The following is a 21807-nucleotide window of genomic DNA, read 5'->3' on the forward strand; positions in this document are numbered from 1 at the left end:
AACATAATCCATTTTGCAGGTTGTACAGAGACCCCGGAAGTTACTGTCCGTCGCTGAAGTATTTCGTCCCGTTGCTCCGCACTGCACGTTCTGAAATTGTGTGTCTGATATGTCGGGCTGCAGGCTGATGAGAGCCATCAGAGTGAGTGAGTTTGGAGCTCCGTCAGTGCTCAAACTCTGCTCAGATGTGGCCGTCCCTCAGCCTGGACACAGACAGGTGAGACTAACTACAGCTAGAGCTGACCGGACAAGAACAGCTCGCAGGTTAAAGTTCAGCTATTGTACCAACAACTTCAGTAACCGTTTTGTAAAGTTGATGTTTGCTATAAAATCACGGCGTTGTTGTACTAAAGTTGATTGCACAATCACCAGATCTGTCACTCACATAAGTACAAACAGACAACTTTACAGTAAGCATGTTTTCTGCAATACCGCACAATCCGCAATGTGTGGCGTTCGTGTCATGTTGGTTAATTCTGTTTTCCCAGTCCCTTTATACCTGATTATAAATCCTAAATATTACATATGTTTTTTTTGTTGATCAATTTAAGTTCTTCTAGTGGCTATTTATGGACTGAACGCATCATTGACTTGATCTCATACAACTGGTATTGAGTAAAAAAACAACACTTTGTCTGGATTATTTTGACTTTTGCAAAACCTAATTTTACTTATATAGTGCAATTTATCATGACTACTTGTCAAAGTTTACCAAGCACATTTATATTGAAACGAATATTTATTTTCAAATAGTGGCATTGAATTTGTTGTGATCCTGGTCAAAACTGAGCAGTGTGATTTTATTAATAAAGAAAGGACATAGGGCCAAACTATACATGAAAACTCTACCATATTACAGTGCAACCTCACTGTCCGTTTGCTGGCCTCTCTGCTGTTTACCAGTGTCAAATTAAATATATGATGAAGAGCCTCATCATTTTAATGCCACTCAATAAATTGTGATTAAGGCCTATGAAAAGGTGTGAGAGTGCTTTTACTTTTGCTGTAGATATGTTGTTGTTTTTTAAAATCTTTATATCCCTTTTACATACATAAGTATCTAATGTATGTATCCATCATAAATGTATTACATAATGGTTTTCAGCTGACTAACAGCTCTGCTACGATGTCTCTCTGTTGTAGGTGTTGATTCGTGTCCACGCCTGTGGAGTGAATCCTGTCGAAACTTACATCCGGTCTGGGACCTACGCCCGTAAACCCACCCTGCCTTACACACCAGGCACAGATGTAGCAGGAGTTGTGGAAACTGTAGGAGAAGGAGTCAATGCTGTAAAGGTCTGAGTAAAAAAAACACTTTTTCTCAAGAAAAAAAGTAAAGAAAACATAAACTGTTATTCAGCTGCTGGGAGTCGATGTGTATCCAGACAGCAGGAGAGCAGCAGCATGCCTGCTTTTCTCTCTGGCATTTCCTCGGTCAGGTACAGGTGGTACCAGGGACAGAAAACAGATTTACTGTTACAATTCATGTGTGATTGGCTGGATTAAAGACATGTTTTCTCACATCAATGAAAATCCAATTTCTTACAAATGTTCCAACTTTAGTAACTTCAGCTGCTGTAAGGGGGATGTAGTGTTACAATGGATTCAGTGCGTGATGATGTGGCTTACATCTTTTTTAGGCTCTCTGTATTTGTCTGTCTTTGTGTAGCTTAACTGGCTATAATCAATTCACACATAATATATGTGTAGCATGGAGAGGAGAGAGAGCACAGGTATGTCTCGCAGCTTGTAAAGTATTATAAACAGGCCTACATGGATGCAAAAATGGTTGCTGCAAAAGTACAGACTGTTTACTTAAAGCCAGAGACACTGACGGATATAACAAGTTGGTGGGAGAAGGATGTGGATTGTGGCATTTTCTTCTGCTGCTGTCATGTACAATGCAACCACTTCATGAGTAAATATTGTGCATGTGTGTTTTCCAGGCAGGAGACCGCGTGTTCACAACGTCCACGGTGTCTGGAGGTTATGCAGAGTACACTGTAGCAGCTGATGACTGTGTGCACAAACTGCCTGATGCTTTGGACTTCAACCAGGGTGCGGCCATTGGGATCCCTTACTTCACCGCCTACAGAGCTCTGGTGCACAAGTAAGACTAAGCCACGCTTTGGTTTGGTTTGGTTATCACAAATGTTTTGACTAAGATGTCCCTAAACTGATGTGTGGTGTGTTGCAGAGCCCATGCCAAGGCTGGAGAGACCGTCCTCATCCATGGAGCCAGTGGCGGGGTGTGCACTTTTTCCCCGATCTACTTTTGTCTTTCTTTACGATCTTATTACATTAGAAAAATAAAAATGGTTTCCACATCTACACACTAAGTGTGTCTGTCTGTCTGTGTGTGTGTGTGTGTGTGTGTGTGTTGTGTTTAGGTTGGTGTGGCAGCGTGCCAGTTGTCCCGGGCCCTGGGTCTTAAGGTGTTAGGGACAGCAGGGACACCAGAGGGAATGAAGGTGGTTCTCAACAACGGAGCTCACCTGGCCTTTAATCACAGAGAAGACGGCTACATAGACAAGATCACGGTATATACACACAAGCACACACATACCCCGCAGGAACATCAGAAGGAAAGGAACTTGTCCTTAATGAAGCTCAATAAGCCTAAGATAAGATAAGATAAGATAAGATAGACTTTATTGATCCCCCATTGGGGGAAATTCACTTGTTTCAACAGCTCAAAGTAAAGGACAGGGTAAAATAAGTGATGGATACAAAAAGACAATAAAATACAATAACAATATTAATAATAAGGCATTAACTAACTAAGGCATTAATCTGTATTTCTTATTTGTTGTTTGTGGAGAAAAAGCTGATGTTGGTTTAGTAATGGTTACAGAAATATGGAGTTTTTAAAGTGTTTGTGTTCATGTGTGTTTGTCTGTTCCAGGGAGCCACAGAGGGCAAAGGCATAGATGTGATAGTGGAGATGCTGTCAAATGTCAACCTAAGTAAAGACCTCCAGATGTTGGCCCTTGGAGGACGTGTTACGGTCAGTGGGACTAACGTGCAGGGGGTTGATATTACAATCGTCTCATATGGCACCAGACATTCCTACATAAGTGTCCTCTCAAAGTTTGCTATGGATGACATCATGTCACATTTGACAGTGACTAAAATATTGTCCACAAAAAGGGTAATTTAAAAAACATTCAATTCAATTAAATGAACTAAGTTTGAAGAAATGCTTTTTATTTTTTATTTTATGTCCTTAAGGCATTCTTCTAGTTTAGATAGCTGATTGGTTTCATCTGGATCATTGATAAGTATAATTAAGTATAATCTGCATAACGATGAAAATTAATGGAGTGTTTCCTCATGATATTACCCAGAGAAGCATATATAAAGTGAAAAGAATCGGTCCGAGCACAGAACCTTGTGGAACTCCATGACTAACTTGGTGTGCAAAGAGGACACATCATGAACATTAACAAACTGAGATCGATCTGATCAATAAGATTTAAGCCAACTTAATGCAGATCCTGTAATGCCAATTAAATGTTCTAGTCTGAAAGTCGAATGCAGCACGAAGATCTAACAGGACGAGTACAGAGAAGCAAATATCACAGTTACTGTAGGCTGTGCTGCCTTTAGTGTAGTTTGTCTCTTACATAGTTGGTCTATTCTTTACAGTAGTTAAATCCCAGTGTAGCTCATTTTAGTACATTTCTTTATACTTCTTCATGTCTCTTTCTATTCAGATTGTGGGCTCCAGAGGCCCCATAGAGATCAACCCCAGAGATACCATGGCTAAAGAGAGCAGCATCATGGGAGTGGCCCTTTTCTTTGCTACACCGGTAAAAAATAATGTATTACACTGTGACTACATGCTACCACCAGCCAATTAACATGCTGATTATACCTCATGGGACTTTCTGTTAGCTATAGTTAGCCTCTGCCGATGCTTACAGTGATCACATGAGAGATAAGATAACAAGATAAACAAACCCTGATAGAATATCAGTTCAGTTCAATATAGTCACCCCCCCTATCCTCCTCCCTCAGGAGGAGACGAAGGAGTGTGGAGCGCTGCTTTATGCAGGGATGGAAGCTGGTTGGCTGAATCCCGTTGTTGGTTCCCAGTACCTGCTGGACAAGGCCGACAAGGCTCACCATGACATCATTGAGTCTCCTGGAGCCGCTGGGAAGATTGTTCTGACCATGTGATGATATGCTTACATCAAAGGTCAAAGGTCACCATGTCAGGTTCGGCTCTTCATAAAGTAGCAGACTCTTGAGGAGCAGTGAAAGCAAACATTGGTTAACATAATTACTAATAATGTCCTTTAAATACTAAAATATACTACGTCATATAATACATATTGAATATATATAATATAATGTTGAAATTATCACTGTTGTCTTCTGTTTGCCAGAGTGATTATTGATAACATATATATATATATAGTCATATTTCAGTATTTTAATGCTGGTAGTTCTTAATGACATTGTTAAAAATGAATGTGTTACAATGACTGCAAATGTTTTGGACGTTTTTAGGCAATAGAAATACCTATTTTAATATTCATCTAATTTACACATTACAATGAACTTGAGAGCAAAATTGTCAAATGTCATCTGTGATCAACAATCCTAAGAGGGCTAATACAGAAAATACATATAACCTTTTTTTTTTTTGCTGTAAATTGTTATTGAACATAAAATAAATAAATTAAAGATACATAGTTTGGGAATCTTTTGTGGTAATGCTATTTAATATTGAGGTTAAAGAATCAAGATAAATGCTCAGTTATGAGTCACGGAACTGTGTCCCACACGACATCTGTGCCTCTCAGGTGACAGCAAGCTCTACTGAGCATGCTCCAGAGGGTAACTTAAGCTACACAGAAACATTTACACAGTACCTGCCACGGCTCTGTAGCAACCGCTACATGACGGAGCTTTACAGCGCTACAGATCATTCTTATGGATTGTTTTGTGAATGGAACGTACCATGTCGTCAGCAGGGGTGGACCTTTGCCGAGAGGTAAGCAGTGTGTAGAGGTTTCTCAAATGATCTTGCACTCTCATCATGTTAGGCTTTGCTAGAGGTATATGGAGAAATAAAATCATCTACCTGTAAAAAAGTATTGTCCAGTCACAAGCTTGCCAGATAAAGGGAGAAGATACTGTAAGTGCCTCTGGAGACTAGTGGGGTGATGGGATAGATTTTGATTGAGCCAAAGACCAATTAACTAACAAACAGATATAATAACTTGCAAACCCTGTGCTTTTTTATCTACACTAATGATCTGGTTTTAGGTGAGTAAGTTTGTGTTAAGTAGATATGAGCAACATTGAGATTTATTTCCAATATGCACTTTTAAGAATAGCTCTGCTTTGTTCTCAAATGACTCCTGAGCTCAAATACTGCTCAATGTTTTTTTTACTCTGTTAACTAGACTCTTCATTTCTAGTTTGGAGTTAGGCTGTTAGTGTACAGTGGGTTCATCTGAGATTACTTTGTTGCATACAGCTGATTGATATGTTTTGATAAGCACAAAGCAACAACATACAGAAGCAAACAACTACAAAGATATACAAAATGACTACAAAATGAAGCAGACCACCACACTGATTGTACATTTTTTAACAACACAAATATTGCTAAATTGCTTAACATTGCAAGTTTGTCCTGCTTAATGGGATTGTTTTATTCAGTGCAGGTATCTTTGCCAGGTTTGAAGGAACAATTGCTCAAACACACCAAAGTACTAAACGTCATGTGAGATGACATTGCTGAAAGTCTGTCAGCATTTTACACCATCAGACTCCGTTTCTTTGCTCCTGTGTTCTCTGGTTGATCGTGATCACGTTCTGTCGATGCACTCTGCTTTATGGGTTTCTGCTGTGGACAACTCACATTTGTTCCTTAAAGAGGACAGCTCACAAGAGAATGTCCTTTAAGAGGAGAGCTTCAGCAGAAACATGATAGGCCTCATTCTGCTACAATGTCTGGCTTTCATCCATCAGTCAGCATCCTCTGGGGACGATCTCCACCTCCCCCAATGATACCACACACACACACACACACACACACACACACACACACAAACAGTTCATAGCCAACAAATCCACCGCTGTTTGTTTGCCTAGCAACTCCGAACAAACAACGAACAAACATGAGAAATGGCTCACTGGTGACATTTGTAAATTTTGTCCAAGGACAGGCCGACCTGAAGAACAGTTCATTTCATTTATGTTAGTCTTCACAAATTAGATTCACAGGTCTACATGACAGCACTCAAGCCATCCTTAGCCAGCTTAACATCAGGACCATCAATCGTACTGGCCCAAGATCTCGTTTGTAACAAAACACGGGACAAATACATGTTTGATTTTAGAGTACAAACAGTACTGTCAGGGTTCATTGCATTTTACATTCATGATGTCATAATGTAAGAGTGGATGAATTAAAAAATGTTTTTTGTTTTTTTACCTGGGTTTGCTTTTGTAAAGCTTTCATGCAAAAGCAACAGAATAACTTTGTGGTGAAAAGCACAGAACGAAGCCTGAGAACAAAAGGCAAAGACATTGTTGTTGGCTTGAGTCTACATTGACTTGTGCAGATCTGCAGAGAGGAGACAGCTTATTATAGTATTTATCCAAAGATGTAATGATGTGTTTTAATACGTGGAACAGATGAGGATCGTGACAGCGATGCAGCTGTATCAGCGTTCAGCAGTATGAGAGAGATGTCACCTTGTCGCCATGTTACCTTAACTGTAACACAACATGACCAGTAAGTACTTCACATGATGGCTTTCTATCATAAACACAAACATCCAGTCTGTCTGTTGCAGGTTCAAACAGGTGCTGTAGATCACCACAAAATCAGCAGTGTTCTCCCAATATGTTATTTTTTTATAAAGTTTTGTTGTGGTTAGTTTTATTTTTGGAAAATTGCTCTGCAGGTGTTTTGCTGATGTTTTTGCTGTCAGTCCTGAGAGCCCTGCTTGTGTCGCCTGTACCGTCGTGTCCTGCTACCTGTGTGGTTTGTTCTGAAGACGCCATCATCTGTCATCAAATGGCTCACATAATTGGTAACGTATGCACGCACGCACACACACACACACACACACACATTAAAAAACAGTTCCCCACACAAAAGCTAATGTAATATTCCCACACATGCAGTCATATGATAAACATCACGTGTTTTAACTGTGTGTGCGTCTAGATGCTCCAGACACGACCCAGGCTCTGCTGCTAACAGAGGGCTCCATCTCCACAGTCCCGACTGCGTCTCTGTCTGACCTCAGCAACATTACAATCATAGGTCAGCTTTGATTCTACACACGGTTACTTTAAATGTTGCACTTATGAGTCTAAGTGTGTATGTGAATCTTTCAGGTCTGAGTCATAACCACATCTCAGTGCTGGGCGAACAGTCCTTCAGGAAGCTGCCCTTCCTCCACACCTTACTGCTGGACCACAACCTCCTGACCAGCCAGGCTCTACAGGACGGAGCTCTGATCAATCTAACTCAGCTAGAGGTCCTCGCCCTTGGACACAACCTCATCAGCATGGTGGGTAAAATGAATCTCTGGAAGTTATTTGAACTTCCTTGTTTTTAGCTTGCTAGTTGTGAAATCGACGTATAGAATTTGGATGATCCAGTGGATATTCTATTACTAATGAGTAAAAACCACACAGGCAGACGTTTTGCAGAAATGACACACTCCTCTTCTTTTACTGAGAAAGAACGACATGCATATAATGGCTGTGGATGTTTATGTGAAGATCCAAGGTGGCTGGCTCAAAGGCACCAAGGCCCTGCGGAGCCTGAAGCTGGAAGGAAACCTGCTCACCAGTTTGGATTCTGGTTCTTTCTCTCTGAATGACCTTAAAGATCTGGAAAGTCTCGATCTGTCTGATAACCTGATAGATCATCTGGATAGAAACAGGTTAGTACATAATTAAAACATTCTATTTAACATGCTGTCTTATATTTAGTTTTTAGAAGGAGTGCACAGTTTTTTCTTTCAAAGAAAATCAATAAATTAGTTTTAGCAACACCAGCTTAAGATATTCACAATGATCTTGTCTTTCGGTATTAGCTTCGATGGGTTAATAAGCCTGCACACTCTGGATCTGTCCAGAAACCGTCTGAGTTCATCTCCCGCTGAGGCTTTTTCCTACCTCAGCTGGCTGACAAACCTCAACCTGGACCTCAACACATGGAATTGCTCCTGTCAGCTGCTGGAACTGGCCGCCTTCCTGTCCAACTTCATACAACAACCTGACAAGGTGCAGAGTTCTTTTTCAACCTGACTTGTTTCAGAAACGGCACATGAAAATACACGATTAAATCAATAACAACATAGTGGAAACATTAAATTATGACTCACTGTATTGCTAAAAAACAGTAATTTCTTTATATCCACTTACTGGTGCAGGTTATTTTGGGATTCTGTCATTGGTCTATAAAAGACTGATACTTGGTTGATTGCATTGAAATCAATTCAAACTAGACCAGCAAGTATATTTACCCAACTTAAAATATCCAGTTATATGTACAATAATATGTAGTTGTTTTAAGAAAGAAACGATCACGAGAGGACTTGTTGACTTACACCTGCCCCCTCCTCTCCCTGCTCCTTTCAGACCCTTTATAATGGCCGTAAGATGGTGTGTGTGAGCGCCGACAACCCGGCTGTAACTACGGTGTTGGAGCTGACAGAGGCCAACTGTGTCCCGTCGAATCAGAACATCACAGTGCAGATAGAGATGAGAGGCAGTGTGACCCCTCAGCTGTATGCTCGAGATCTGGCCATCACTGCAGTCATCTGCTTCATTGGTGAGAACGATACACAGTACGATTAAAATAAAGCATTTGTTTAGTTGAGCTGTGACGATGTCAGCAGTTAAACAATCTAAAAATGTCAAAGCATGTTAGGCGGCACAGAAATACCAACAAATATGTGACTGTTAACCAATACTGTGATAAACTTCTTCTTCACTTCTTCAAGGTAGAAAGGAAAACATAACAAACTTAGAGTTCCAATTAATGTTGTATTTTTATTTTATTTCTGAAAGGGATTTTTTTGGATGACTCTCATGACTTGCTAAAATGTGTTTCATTATGACATTAACTATATTGACAGTGTTTAAAATACAAAAAACATAGGTTAAGGTTGTGCAACAGTCACAGTTTGGTTACATTTTGCCCCAACACAATCTCGGATCCCATCGGCTACACTCTGAGACGATAAAGCCTCTGGGATCACCGTTGAACGTGCCGGGCGGTAAGCGATAATCGACTTCCGGTCAAGACTTCCCTTACCGCGTGCTGCATTGTTACAGAAAGAGAAACCGTTTTCTTGTGATTTACTTGTTATTAACGGGTTCTTACCTTTGCCGAAATTTCAACATCATGATGTAGATTTGTAAGAAGTAAAAATTCAAGCTTGGTCAGGTCTGTCCTCAAGAGGAGAAGAAAACTTTTAAAATTATTGTTTCTTGAGGTCGGATCGATCTGATGCATTCGAGGAAGTCGGGAAATCTAAACGCTGAAAGGCTTTCTTGACACAGCGTTAAGGGAATTCATTTCAAGTTGAATTTTAGATGTAGAGCAGATTGTTAGCTGAACTTGCTGCAGATGGCTGTTTATAGAGATTAATAAGAAGCTAAATCGTCGTCAGATGACGCTGATGGGAGCCGGGATGGCATTACGGCGGATTACGTTCCGCCTTTTGTCCCTATTTTTCCTGCATACGCCGCAGCCTGCTGATACGTGATTGGTCGATAAGATAATCTTTTATTGATCCCAGGGAGGAAATTCAATATTACTCAGACTACAAGTGTAGTTCAAACAGAACACTTGCCTTCCCGGAAATCCACTTAATAGAGATTAGCCCCAACACTACCTGCTTAGGTTTCAAAAACTACTATCAAGGTTTGGGCTCTAAAGTGATAATATCGAAAATTTCAGTTTCGTTGGTGATAACGGGTAATTGTGGGAGCACTGTCCCTATATCCAGACAGTGTCACATGTGTGACGTCCACGGTTGGCTCCGATTGTAACTCTTGATTTTCTTCGCTGACGGTCACTTTAGTTTTTAAACTATTCGCCTTCATCTGAGTGTCATTTGTTTCTTTTTCTTTTCACTTATTTTTGAAGATGTATCTGTAGTCATCGAACTTTTCTTTGTTTGTTCAGCCTAGCCTCTCTGGCAGACCAACCACTGCTGGCTGATGGAAAAGGCGTTACTAACTGGGCTGACGAAAGTCGCTCCAGACACCCAGTCTGTAACACTGCAAATGCAAAGGCTTTCATCAGTCAATCATCATTGTGTTACCTCATTCAGTGATAGATAGTGACTTAACAGACATGTATTTACATGAAAATCTTCGAGATTATTACTTTAAGATAAGTCAACATGGATTTACCCACGGGACATGAATGGCTTACTCCTGTACATAGCTCTGGGGTCAAAGAGCAAGGAAAGATAAAGATACTTTGGGGGACAGGAACAACCGATAGCAGAACAGGAGGGCTATATTGAGCAAAATAAAGCTAAATGGTAACATGAAAGCTAGCTTACATGACAAAAGACCTTGCAAAGCTAGTTTACTTAACACTTACTAGAGAGAAATTTATTTAATTCAGAAATGCTGAATGTAATGAGGATACTCTACACATATATGTAGAATTGTATAAATGAATGCAGTTATTATTAGAGGCAACACTGTGTAAAATCCTGTCCTGCTGTGCTTCAGGTGGTGCATGCTTGACCCTGATGGTCGTCTTGATCTGCTATCATGTGCATCAGAGGAGGAAACCAAAAGAAACTAAAAGCCAGAAAGAGGAAGAAGAGGGAGGCAGCACAGTGAAAAGTCACCATGTCAATCACCTTGATGTTAATGAAAAGAGAAGGGACCTCTCCTTGCAAACAAATAGCAGCCAGCCTTGGGAAAGGGAAGACATGATGTTGGATGCAAGGGCCAATGGTTACGGTGGCCAGTTCAGGTCCAGAGATGAAGAAAACAGCAATCAGTTTAGGTGCCCGGACTGTAGCACCGTAGGTCAAAGAGCGATGGTGTCAAACCTGATGAGATGGAACAGCAGATTAAATGGAGGGATGGAGGCAGACGAGGATAGAGAGAAGAGAAGATTGAGGATGATGACAGAGGAAGAAAGACGAAGGCTTGGGACACAACAAGGAATCTTAGGCAGAGACATCCCAAGCAAACTTCATTCTCATGGCAACACAAACTCTTCCTCTCATCCACGGAAAGAAATCCTCAGTCAGAGACTAGACACTCTCAGGGAGATGGGAAGAGGGTACGAGGCTTTACACTGTGAGAGCTGCCACAGGACATACAGACCACCAGAGCAGAACATGAGGGAAGGGAGGAATCACACTAACACGAGAGACTCTGCTCTGTTTGATGTCCTCCCCTCTCAGTACAGACAGACTGACAGGTCAAGGAATCTAAACCACAACCATTTTGAAATTATGAAGAACACGGATTTGAGAAGAGAAACAAGAAATGTAACGTTTGACCTGGAGAGGTCAAGAAACCTAGAGCAGGGAAGCGGTCAAGACAAGGACAAGCAGGAGGCGAGAGAGGAGACCTCTGGAGGCAAGGAGAGAGGAAGAAGACTCAAAGCTAAAGTCCAGTCAAGTCGGTTGCTAAAGGTTAAATTAAACTTAAACCCGCTACGAAAAAGCAAAGTCTATCCAAAGAGGAAAACTGAGCAGGGCCACACAGAGAAGAGCAGCCCGAAGAAGAGTAAAGACAAAAGATATGATGGAAAGGACAAACAAGATAGGGAAGGTAAAGTAAGTTCGGGTAAGAAAAAAAAGGGTAGCAGCGAGAAAATTAAGAAATCTGCCAAGGCTAAAGGATCGGATGGTGAGGAAGAGAAGGAAGAAGGAGAGAGTGGGGAAGAAAAGAAGAGCAACATGTCCTCTACTTCCAAAAAGAGGCAAGGAAGCGAGAAAGATACTAAAGCTGACAAGGGTGAGATAAAACACCTCGAGAACTCTCCACTGGGTGATACCACCAACACTGATGACCAAACAGGCTCTGCCGTTGCTATTGGTCAGGGACAAAACATGCAAAGTGGGAGTATTCAGTATCATGGAGCTGGATTGGCTCAGGGGAGTGCCCATCATTCGTTATCCCTTTCTGCCACTGACAGGAGTCAAACTACCAACCTCTCCCAGCTTGGTCCAGCAGGCTCTCGACTGACTGGCAGCAGCCTCTCTCTTCAAGGAGGCAGTTTGATGTCTATGGGCCCAGGATCTACTGCACTGCTCTCCAGCAGTCTAGCTGCTCCCAACATAGTATTCAGTGGGCCCAGCATGGCTCCTAACGGTGCTCCAGACAGCTTCATCAGACAAGCTGGAGCAGGCCTCGTGTCTTCTGCTACCTCTCTTCAAGCTAAAACTGTGCATCCTTTGCAAACAAGTGCAATACACACTTTTCCTCTTCATACCTCCCAGCCCGCAGGACTTGCCTCAAGCTTTATAGCAAACCCAGCTGTTACTCCTGCACCAGTGCAATCCCTCTTGCAGAGCCATCCGCTACTGGCCAGCTCTCCTGTTGTAGCAAGACAGAAGTCAGATCCAGCCCCTGGGCCAGGTCTTCAGACTGCTGAAGGAGGACATCAGCTACCCATTGAATCTCAAGTACCACAGACCAAAGAGAGCCTCACTTTTCCTACTCAGCCACCTCCAAGTGTGGATGTTTTTTCTGGGGTGACCCCTCAAGCCCCTGGACCAGTGACCACTGTGGAGAATCTGCCAATCAATAACAGTCAGGTAGAGTCTGTGCACGTACCTGCCGGGCCCACAGTTGAGGGTTTGTCTCTAACTGAAGGACTTGCAGCCGTGGTGTCAGAAGGCAGCATGCAGACAGCAGGCGTGTCAGTACCAGGTGTATCTGCACCCACTGTGTCGACACTCAGTGTGTCCTCCACAAGTGATGCAGCTGCTGCACTGCTGCAGCAGGAGTACCTGTCAGAGGAGGGAGGATCCTCCCCCAGGAGGAAACTGAGACTGGTGATTCCTGAGAAGACATCCAGCCAACCACCGACGGCACTGGAGAGAAAAATACGCTAGCCTTATTTTATGGTTCTTAATGCTTAATAAAGGTCAGAAGCATTTAATTTGAAATTGAGTTTAACATCCGATAAATAAATAGGTGATAATAAATGTATATAAAGTATAATAAATGATCAAAAATTGATGAAGGCTGCTTTATTATTGGCAAATCTAAACCATACAACTTTTTGGCTGACCACCGGGGTCAGCCCTACAAATGGGTCTGTATGTGACTGACTGAGTGATGGTACTTTCAGAGCCGTAGAGACAGAGAGAGTTGCGACATCGCAATGGCGGATCATGGAGCATATTAGACCTCGACTGACGCGACTCTCTGTCTATATGGCTCTGGATATTTTGTTCGGGGGAGTAGGCGGGGCTGCTCCTCGGCTGCTCGTCCGCTGTCCTCGCCTACGTCTGCAGCGTGCACCTGCTTTCAAACAGGTTGTCATGGACAGTCCTTGTAACACATCGCCCACCAAAGCGCACATTGACCTGATGCGGTCAGCCACATACTAGGTTTTGACCTCGTCTTGTTTACAGTTGTTTGGGGTTGTTTTATATTTATGTTTTAAGTAAAGATGTTATAATTGAGTTTCAAAGTCAGCCTTTGTAACATTAAATTAGATTAAAATTCATTATCTTCTTAGGATTATTTTGGCCTTTTGCCTTTATTGATGGAATTGATAGACAGCAAATGTGGGGAGGAGAGGATGGGGACGACGTGCACCAAGGATGTGGACTTTGCCTCTGATTGCGGGGCGCCTGCTCTACTGACGGAGTTAAACCAGCACCCCAATTTTAATGATCTTCTTGCGATCTTCACCAAAATCTTTAGCAAGCAAATTCCATTTGCTGGTAAATATTATGTGATATGGTCAAAGGCTCCAGATCAGCTTCTAAATGTACCTTGAGATGAGATTGTTTTGTCAGATGCTCTCATTAGGTAAGTGGTGAAAATGTACACAAAGTGATACAAGACTAAAGAGACTGTTCTTAAATATGTCATATTATGTTTTATGTATACACTTTAAATTATTATTGCTCTTGGATACTCGCAATAAGTACATTACATTCATTCATAAGTCATGGTTATGTATGAGAGCATAATACTATACTCACACCGAAACTCTGAAAACAAAGACAACGTAAAATGAAACACTTAAAGACAATAACCTTAAAATATTTCTGTACAGTTCAGTGATTAAGAGAGAACATCAACCTGAACAGAAACAAACTGCAGCAGCGGTGACTTTGACCTGTGTGCTGACTGTAACCGGTTGCTGAGACTTCTGTGTCACTGCTGGATTAGGTTTCCATTTTGGCAACAGGGCGACTGTTTGCAGTGTGTTGGGTTTCACTGGTCGCACTGCCGACCTCTAAATGCTGCCCACAGGCAGTTCAGTTTACACACCAAACCTACACCATCAGACGTCTTCGCCAGAGTTACAGATCCTCAACCTTATGCTGTGCAAAACTCAGAGTCACTGCAATATGGTACTTGTTATGACCTCACCAAAGGCAACAAATCACAGAGGCCAAACATCATAAAGAATCAGAGTAGTTGCAAAAACAACCCATTTCAAAATCAAACCTAAACAAACACTGATGGGCCGGCCAAACCAAACAAAAGCAGGAAGACACTCAGACCAGCCCACAAAGGGCAGTAGGATCTGGTGCCTTTCCTTCTTCGCTAAACTTAACCAAAACTAAACCCTAGTAAAGAAACTAGACTACCGGTCCCATCAGAAAATAAGTAAAGAATGCACAAAGCAAAACTCAAATGAAGCTGCTGTGAAGCCATCAGAAGAGAGGAAGAGAGAGTAGTGTTTTCTGCCCCTCCCTTTTATGGCCTCTCCTCCAAATCAGGTGGATCACCAACACCTGAAAGAATTAGCAGTGGTGAGTACAGACATTAACACCAATAGCCAGCAGGGGGAGCGCATGTAACAGTACTATAATTAAGTTTTTATTATGTGTGTAGTATTTTAAAGGAAGAAAAGAGAAAGCTACACACTCGTGTTGTGCCATCTAGCACACACGTTTATATCAGAACATGTAGGCAAAAAGCTGTTTCATTTATTATATACGTAGCAGACATGGAGCGACATTATTTCATTTACAGTTGTAGTTGTAGTGTCCAATATTTACTCTCATAATTGTGTTTCAAGTGTTCCTCAGAGAAATATCTAGCGAATACACGCAGCTGTGGCTCAGTAGGTAGAGTCTGTGGTCCACTGTTTGCTGTTTAATCCCCAGCCTCTTAAGTCTGTATGTCAAAGTGGCCTTTGGGCAACATGCCCCCCTGTCGTTGTGTGAATGTGTGTGAATGTGTGTGAATGTGATGAGGTGAGATCCTGATGGGCAGGTTCTTCCATGGCAGCCTCAGTCATCAGTGTGAGTGTGAATGGATGAATATTATGTAGTGTAAAGTCCTTTGAATGGTCGGTAGCTTGAACAGTGCCATATAAATATAGTCCATCTAATTATTAATCAATGTTTATTAGATAGTTGCTAACTTTGTCTGCCACCAAATCATAAAAAACAAATACCATACACTTACCATAGTCTTTGTTATCATTCACAGAGACCAAACAATAAGGGAGCATAAACTCACCCATCTACCATCCTTCATCCTGGAAGTGGAGGTCCGACCCCTTACACTTGCTTTGCTCTGCTTGCCCTCACTTTCAACCTTAAACACCACGTCGGTTAAATATAAGTGACCGTTATCAGTTTGTGACAAATTGAAATATAAAGAAGAACGTACATATGGATTACAGTAAACTAAACTGCTTTTATAACTCAATTGTGAACTTGATTTGAGGATTTTGAGTGTACCTGAGTGAAAAGACACTTGGTGCAGCTCCTTCTTGTTGCCATTAGGGGGCAGTGTATAGCTGCTGACACTGAGTTACTGTAATCTTTGACTTTTGTCTGAGATGGAACTGAAATGTCACCTTCTGGTTGAGAGAATGTAATTAAAGAAGAGAAGTAGCTGATCTCTTTGATAGAGGCTGTGTGTATCCTAAACAAATCATTTTACAAATAAACTGATTCATTCAAGGAAGGCAGACAGAACCGAAGTGAAGCGGCTTCTGACATTTGTCAAATGTCAGATGTATGCAGATGTCACCCTGGTCATATTTTGTGGAGCTTGAGGTTTTCCTAACAGTTCAGGATGAAGATTCAACTACTACAGGCCGGATTGATCAGGTGGAAATAGCTGCACCTAAAAAAAAATGGAACTATTACCAAATAGCCTGCACTAACACCTAGACTAGCACCACCACTATAGCGTTCGCATTAATGTAAGTGTGTCCCCAGGCATCTGTGTGTGAAATGCAAATGTTTAATGCAATAGGAAAAAACGCCTGGTGGGCTCTGACTCGCCCACACACCCACTGTAGGCTTGTTTCTTCAGAAACATTGAACTGCATATAAATCAAGTGTGATTTATACACATGTCAGAACTCTAAATACCCTCTCACCTTGGACACTGTCACTGCTCTATCTTGGTGCAGCTGTTGTAGGTGCAGTGATTATTACTCGTTATGTCTTCTAGTGTCAATCAGACAAATAATCATCAAGATGGGGATTAGTGGAAGAGAGGAGCTCCTGATGTTTATCCCATAAACACAATATCACTACATCAGAAAGGCTCTTTGTCTTATACCCAGCAACAAACCATTACACTGATGTCCTTTAGGAACTACCACCTCTGACATTCTAAAGTGAAATGTTTAAATGTGCCACTTTTGTTATATTTCTCTAAGAGCAACTCTAGCCCGAGTTTGTACCTCTTACGCATGACCATTTTAATCAGAGTTTGTACGACACACATCTAAATTAACAAGACTAGATCATAACCTAGTATGTGGCTGACCGCATCAGGTGAAAGTGTGCTTTTGTGGGCGATGTGTTACAAGGACTGTTGATGACAACGTGTTTGAAAGCGGGTGCGTGCTGCGGACGTAGGCGGAGGACAGCGGAGGAGCAGCCCCGCCTACTCCACCGAACAAAGTATCCAGAGCCGTATAGACAGAGAGTTGCGTCAGTGGAGGTCCAATATGCTCCATGATCTGCCATTGCGATGTCGCGACTCTCTCTGTTTCTACGGCTCTGAAAGTACCGTCACTCAGTCAGTCAGTCACATACAGACCCATTTGTAGGGCTGACCCCGGTGGTCAGGTTTAGATGTGTCAATAATAAAGCAGCCTTCATCCATTTTTGATCACCACAGGATTCTAAAAAACGCTGAATATCAATCATAGTTTGACATATTATCACCTATTTATTTCTATCTCTAGCTTGTTACAAACAGTTGCCTGTTAACACATTGAGCTGACATGGATCAAGATTTGTATTTGGAGTGGTTTTTGTCGCCCAACAAATGTACATGAGGTCAAATAGTCAGTCTTTTAGCTGTATGGTGCTGAGGAGGTAGCGAACAGTAGGCTTTTGAGCTTTTCATTCAACAGCTGGACGCTGCTGCTGCTGCTGCTGCTGCTGCTGCAAATGACACTGAAGCAGAGACACTGAACCAAAGCAGTTGTGCACAATTAAACCAAAACAGTGCGCTGAAAGATGTTAAAGTCGAGGTGAAATGGAAAATGTAATTTTAATCCTTTTAGATCACATCCCCGGTAATATTGTGCATCTATTTGACAATATAGGCCAAAAAAATCTGATCATTTTTTCTTCCGGTAAAACTAAATTTCACGTGTGCTTACGTAAGTTAGCACCAAACAATTTCAACCAATCGATCTGCAACATTTAGCCGCAGAGCACCAAGAACGCTCGGTCAGTTAGCTAGCTGCTGCGCTGTGGAGAACGTCTGTCTACGCCCACTTCTCAACGATCAAATCAAATCCCTCTAATGATATGTCCCGCCTGCACGTCCTGTTTCACTCGGAAATACGTCACGATACGGAAGATAGATACTCTCGAAATGCCGTTTCAGCTCGACTTTAAAGGGGGCGACTGCAGATTGTAGTGATGATAGTCTGAGCAGGTTTTATCCCATCCAAATGTTGTTACCTTGTTCTTTTAAAATATTGACTAGTGCAGCTTTTAATGTCTTTCCGTTATTTTATATCAGACAAACATAGCACTAAAATATTGTACTTGTTCTGCACAAATTAAAGGGAAGTTATGTAAACTGTGACGACCTTTGCACTGAAAGTAGTCTCTACTAAAGACAGATAAAAATAACTTTTGTTGTGTGCGCGACAGACTGCAATCTGATCCAGACCATTGAAAGAGATTTGAGGAGACACCTTGAAAGACGGGGTAAGTGTTGGACAAAGACCTTCTGAGGTTTTAACAGGGGTGTATTTCTCAGGAGGAAGAAAAGTCTATTCAGCAGTGGTTCAGTCTGGACGAAAATGACTCACATGGCTGAAACAGTATTGAGAAAAACATGTCATCTAATTTCTGTTAAAACTATTCTGACAGGATCCGATCTGAGCTAACAGAGGTTAAAAATACATATTTTTCAACACTTCAAAGACACTTGTTTTGCTTTGCTACTTTGAATAGGCCAGGACACGGTGGTAAAGGTGTACATTATTATGTGCAGTTAATTAAAGCAACTGTCACAAAGTGTTCAGAAATAAACAGCATGAAAGAGGCAGGTTTTGGAGTAATGGCTGCACATCAATGCAGCGCCGACTTTATTCTCAAACACATTATTAGAATCTAAAAATAAGAAAATCTTCATGGTTGTTGTTGCCCAGAGTCCTTTTCATCTGTCAAAAACACATTAATACAAAGAGATACAGGGCAAGAGAGATGTGTCTCTCATCATCATCATAATTAACACTAAAACAAAACTCAATTTGATTAAAAAACATTTAAACACAGCCCACCAGCAACAGATATAGTTTCTTAAATAGCCTCTGTGCACAGAGAAATAGAGATGACAAAAGGGACCATGCAGCCCAATCAAACACTCAGCCTTCTCATTAACACTTCACACACTCACACACACACACCTACACACAGTTTGGATCCAAATCAATATCATCAACAGACATATGCCAGGAGGAGGAGCTGTCATCTTACAAAGGAGTATTTTTCTTTCTTTTTTTTTCCAACAAAGAATTGTTTGACATTTCATTATTTCAAGGACTAAAATACACTGAATTTCTAGCAGGCAGATCTGAGCCTCACCGTCGGTTCTTTAATCCTACACAATTATTCACAGTCAGCGCCGGGTTAACAACAACAAACAGCTTCAGGTGCTTCAACCTCTTTCTCCTGTTTGTCTTTAGCTAAATAAAGCAGAGTGAATTCAGTGTTCTGATCAGAATCACAATATGTTTTCTGCCTCTACCATCAGAGCGTGAGACTTAAATCCACACAGCTTCAAACTGGAGGCTTATATTCGTCTAATTAAAGAACCAGTCAGAAACACCGTGTGTGTCGTATTTGGTTATTAACCCTTTGTTTACGTGCCGTGTTCTCTTGAATATGGCCATAGAGGGAAAACAGCAACGAGATTAAAAAAATCAATTGGCTTTAAATTGACAGCTCATACAATTATGTTACAGGATTTACACGTGCTCTTCAGAGCCTTTTGGAGCAGACGGTAAACACCGTCTTTACATGATGAGGAACTTTTTAGAGCAGACAGAAAATGAGACAGAGTATTTCTTTCTGAGGGAGGCTGGAGTATTTACACCTATCATCCTTGATCACAGCACAGGACCTGCCCACCTCTCCTGCTACACACATGTTCAAGTCAAATCATAGCACATAAAAGATCAGTAATAACAGATGTCAGACCAGCCGGGGGAAATACAGATCTGGAAAGAAAGTACTTCCTCCTGTTCTCAACACTGCTTGGGCTTTAATTTGAAGTGCTTAACTCAAGTTTAGTTCAAGCGCAGGTGTTCTGATGAGTCCACTGAGTCCTCAGCGGATCGAAGTCGGAGCAGGCTGGCCTGGTTTCACGTGGAGATGAGGGTAGAGGTTCCGTGGTGTGGCAGTAGAAGGGCTCGGTTGAAGTTTGGTGTCACTTTGTCCTGAGATTAGCTCAGGTACAGATGTTTGTCCCTCTGAAGACCTCTGCGGGAGTGGAGGAGAGAGTTAGAAACATCTGTCACATTGTTTTATACATTTGGCTGATGTTACGTTTTGGTAACTTTCAGGACAATAAATCTTCCAATTGATTGATTTTTACTGATTATTTTTTGAAACACACGTTTTAAAAGTAAGGCCTTCTTTTAGGCAGATACCTATTTAAATAAAAACATGGTTTGATATAGCTTCACAGGCTGATCTATTCAAGCAGGAGAATAATTGTAGTCTGTAGTCCAGTTAGCTAAATCTGTTCTCAGTTGCATCTGTAACCAGACCTAACAGTGATCTCAGAGTGCTTTGGAGTGCACCTGCACATCATTGCAGCGCGGCAAGAAGGTATAGGTCAGGGGTCTCCAACCCTGCTCCTGGAGGGCTACCTTCCTGCATGTTTTAGGTTTCTCCGCACTCTAACACACCTGACTCGATTGTTTTGCTCGTTATCAATCCCCTGAGACGCTGCAGTTGGTTGATAACGGGCAGATCATTCAAATCAGGTGTGTTTGAGTGCGGAGAAACAAAAAACATGCAGGAAGGTAGCTCTCCAGGAGCAGGGTTGGAGACCCCTGGTGGAGGTCATCACTCTTATTATTTTTAATTAATTTAATTTAATTCATTCTTAATTATTAAGATTAAATGTAATGTCGGACAGTTATTTTATGTAATGAAAATGCTCATTTGTGTCACTGTCTATGTACATAAAAATACTTAGAAATTATCTGCTGTAAATCACTAAAGATATTGTTTGTTAACATTCCCTTTCTTTCCATTGTTTCCCCTATTTATTGTTAACTTAATTCTGCACTTTAACATGAGAAAGCTGATGTCTTGGTGGTTTGTATTACCTGTTGCATGACTTCTGGATGTAAGTTATTTACAGGTTCCTACCACATCCACGCGCATGCCTTTATAACGTCTTCATGTGCTCTGTGACTTCTTTTATTCTTATGTGAAACTAATAAACTAAACTAAACTAAACTAAACGCTGATCCCTACCCGTTGCCATGGTAATCAGTGCTCCAGTCCAGAGAGGGGTGGTGGTTCGGCGTGTGTCGACCCATCTGGTGGTAGTCCACTGATGATGACATCACTGCTCCGCTGTTTAGCATGCCTCCTCCTATTGGCTGGAAGTCGGACTGGTGGTAGCCCTGGAAAAGTTAGTGAATAAAAAGAGTCTTTATTACGTGTCAACATTAACATTCTTCGGTATGTGTCGAGAGCTGATCACACTGAGGAATGGAAAACGCTTCTAAAATGAGCATTGGAAAATCCTGACAAATAATATACTGTTGCTGTTACTCGATTGACTGAGATACCAGGTAAGCAATGCCACTGGCAAGTTGTCTGTTCTTGCAATGCAGGTGATGCTGGAGCGAAGAAATACAGAACGTTCTGGATGTTTTTGCCCTCCGTTTTTTTTTCTTTTTAAAGTTGGGATGAAAGAAAAAAATTGGCAGCTGACTAAAGCACAACCACGTATAACCAGCGTTTATTAAATGTGTTGGTTTTTGTGCTTTGGCTGCTCGTTTGGTCGTTAACTGACGGGGTCCGCTGCACTCAGCTTGCAGAGGCCACTAAGGTACTTTAATACTAAACTTGTGCTCATGGCTACAATGTGAACACAGTGACAGACTAGGGCTGGGAGAAGGAGCTT

General features: G+C 41.6%; 2 protein-coding genes across 3 annotated transcripts in view; one reads left to right on the forward strand and one right to left on the reverse strand.

The window, feature by feature from the left end:
- The first annotated feature begins 14 nt into the window (after positions 1-14).
- Positions 15-4667, forward strand: cryz (crystallin, zeta (quinone reductase)). The gene is given in 8 exon segments (XM_069685211.1): positions 15-217; positions 1144-1290; positions 1920-2110; positions 2198-2249; positions 2391-2540; positions 2906-3007; positions 3717-3812; positions 4021-4667. Coding segments are annotated over 8 exon segments (1008 nt in total). The 5' UTR covers positions 15-109; the 3' UTR covers positions 4183-4667.
- A 14040-nt stretch (positions 4668-18707) lies between these two features.
- The window catches only part of tox (thymocyte selection-associated high mobility group box), a 42516-nt gene continuing 39416 nt past the window's right edge, over positions 18708-21807 (reverse strand). For both annotated transcript variants that reach the window (XM_069685004.1, XM_069685005.1), the window contains 2 exons: positions 21150-21301; positions 18708-20141 (listed from right to left, as the gene is read on the reverse strand). In XM_069685004.1, coding sequence (XP_069541105.1) covers positions 20105-20141; positions 21150-21301 — 189 coding nt within the window. In that variant the 3' untranslated portion in view covers positions 18708-20104. The remainder of the gene's footprint in view (positions 20142-21149; positions 21302-21807) is intronic.

This window comes from Semicossyphus pulcher, unplaced genomic scaffold (genome assembly GCF_022749685.1).
Source record: "Semicossyphus pulcher isolate SPU_LCO1_2020_fin unplaced genomic scaffold, fSemPul1.0.p SCAF_7, whole genome shotgun sequence".
NCBI lineage: Eukaryota > Metazoa > Chordata > Actinopteri > Labriformes > Labridae > Semicossyphus > Semicossyphus pulcher.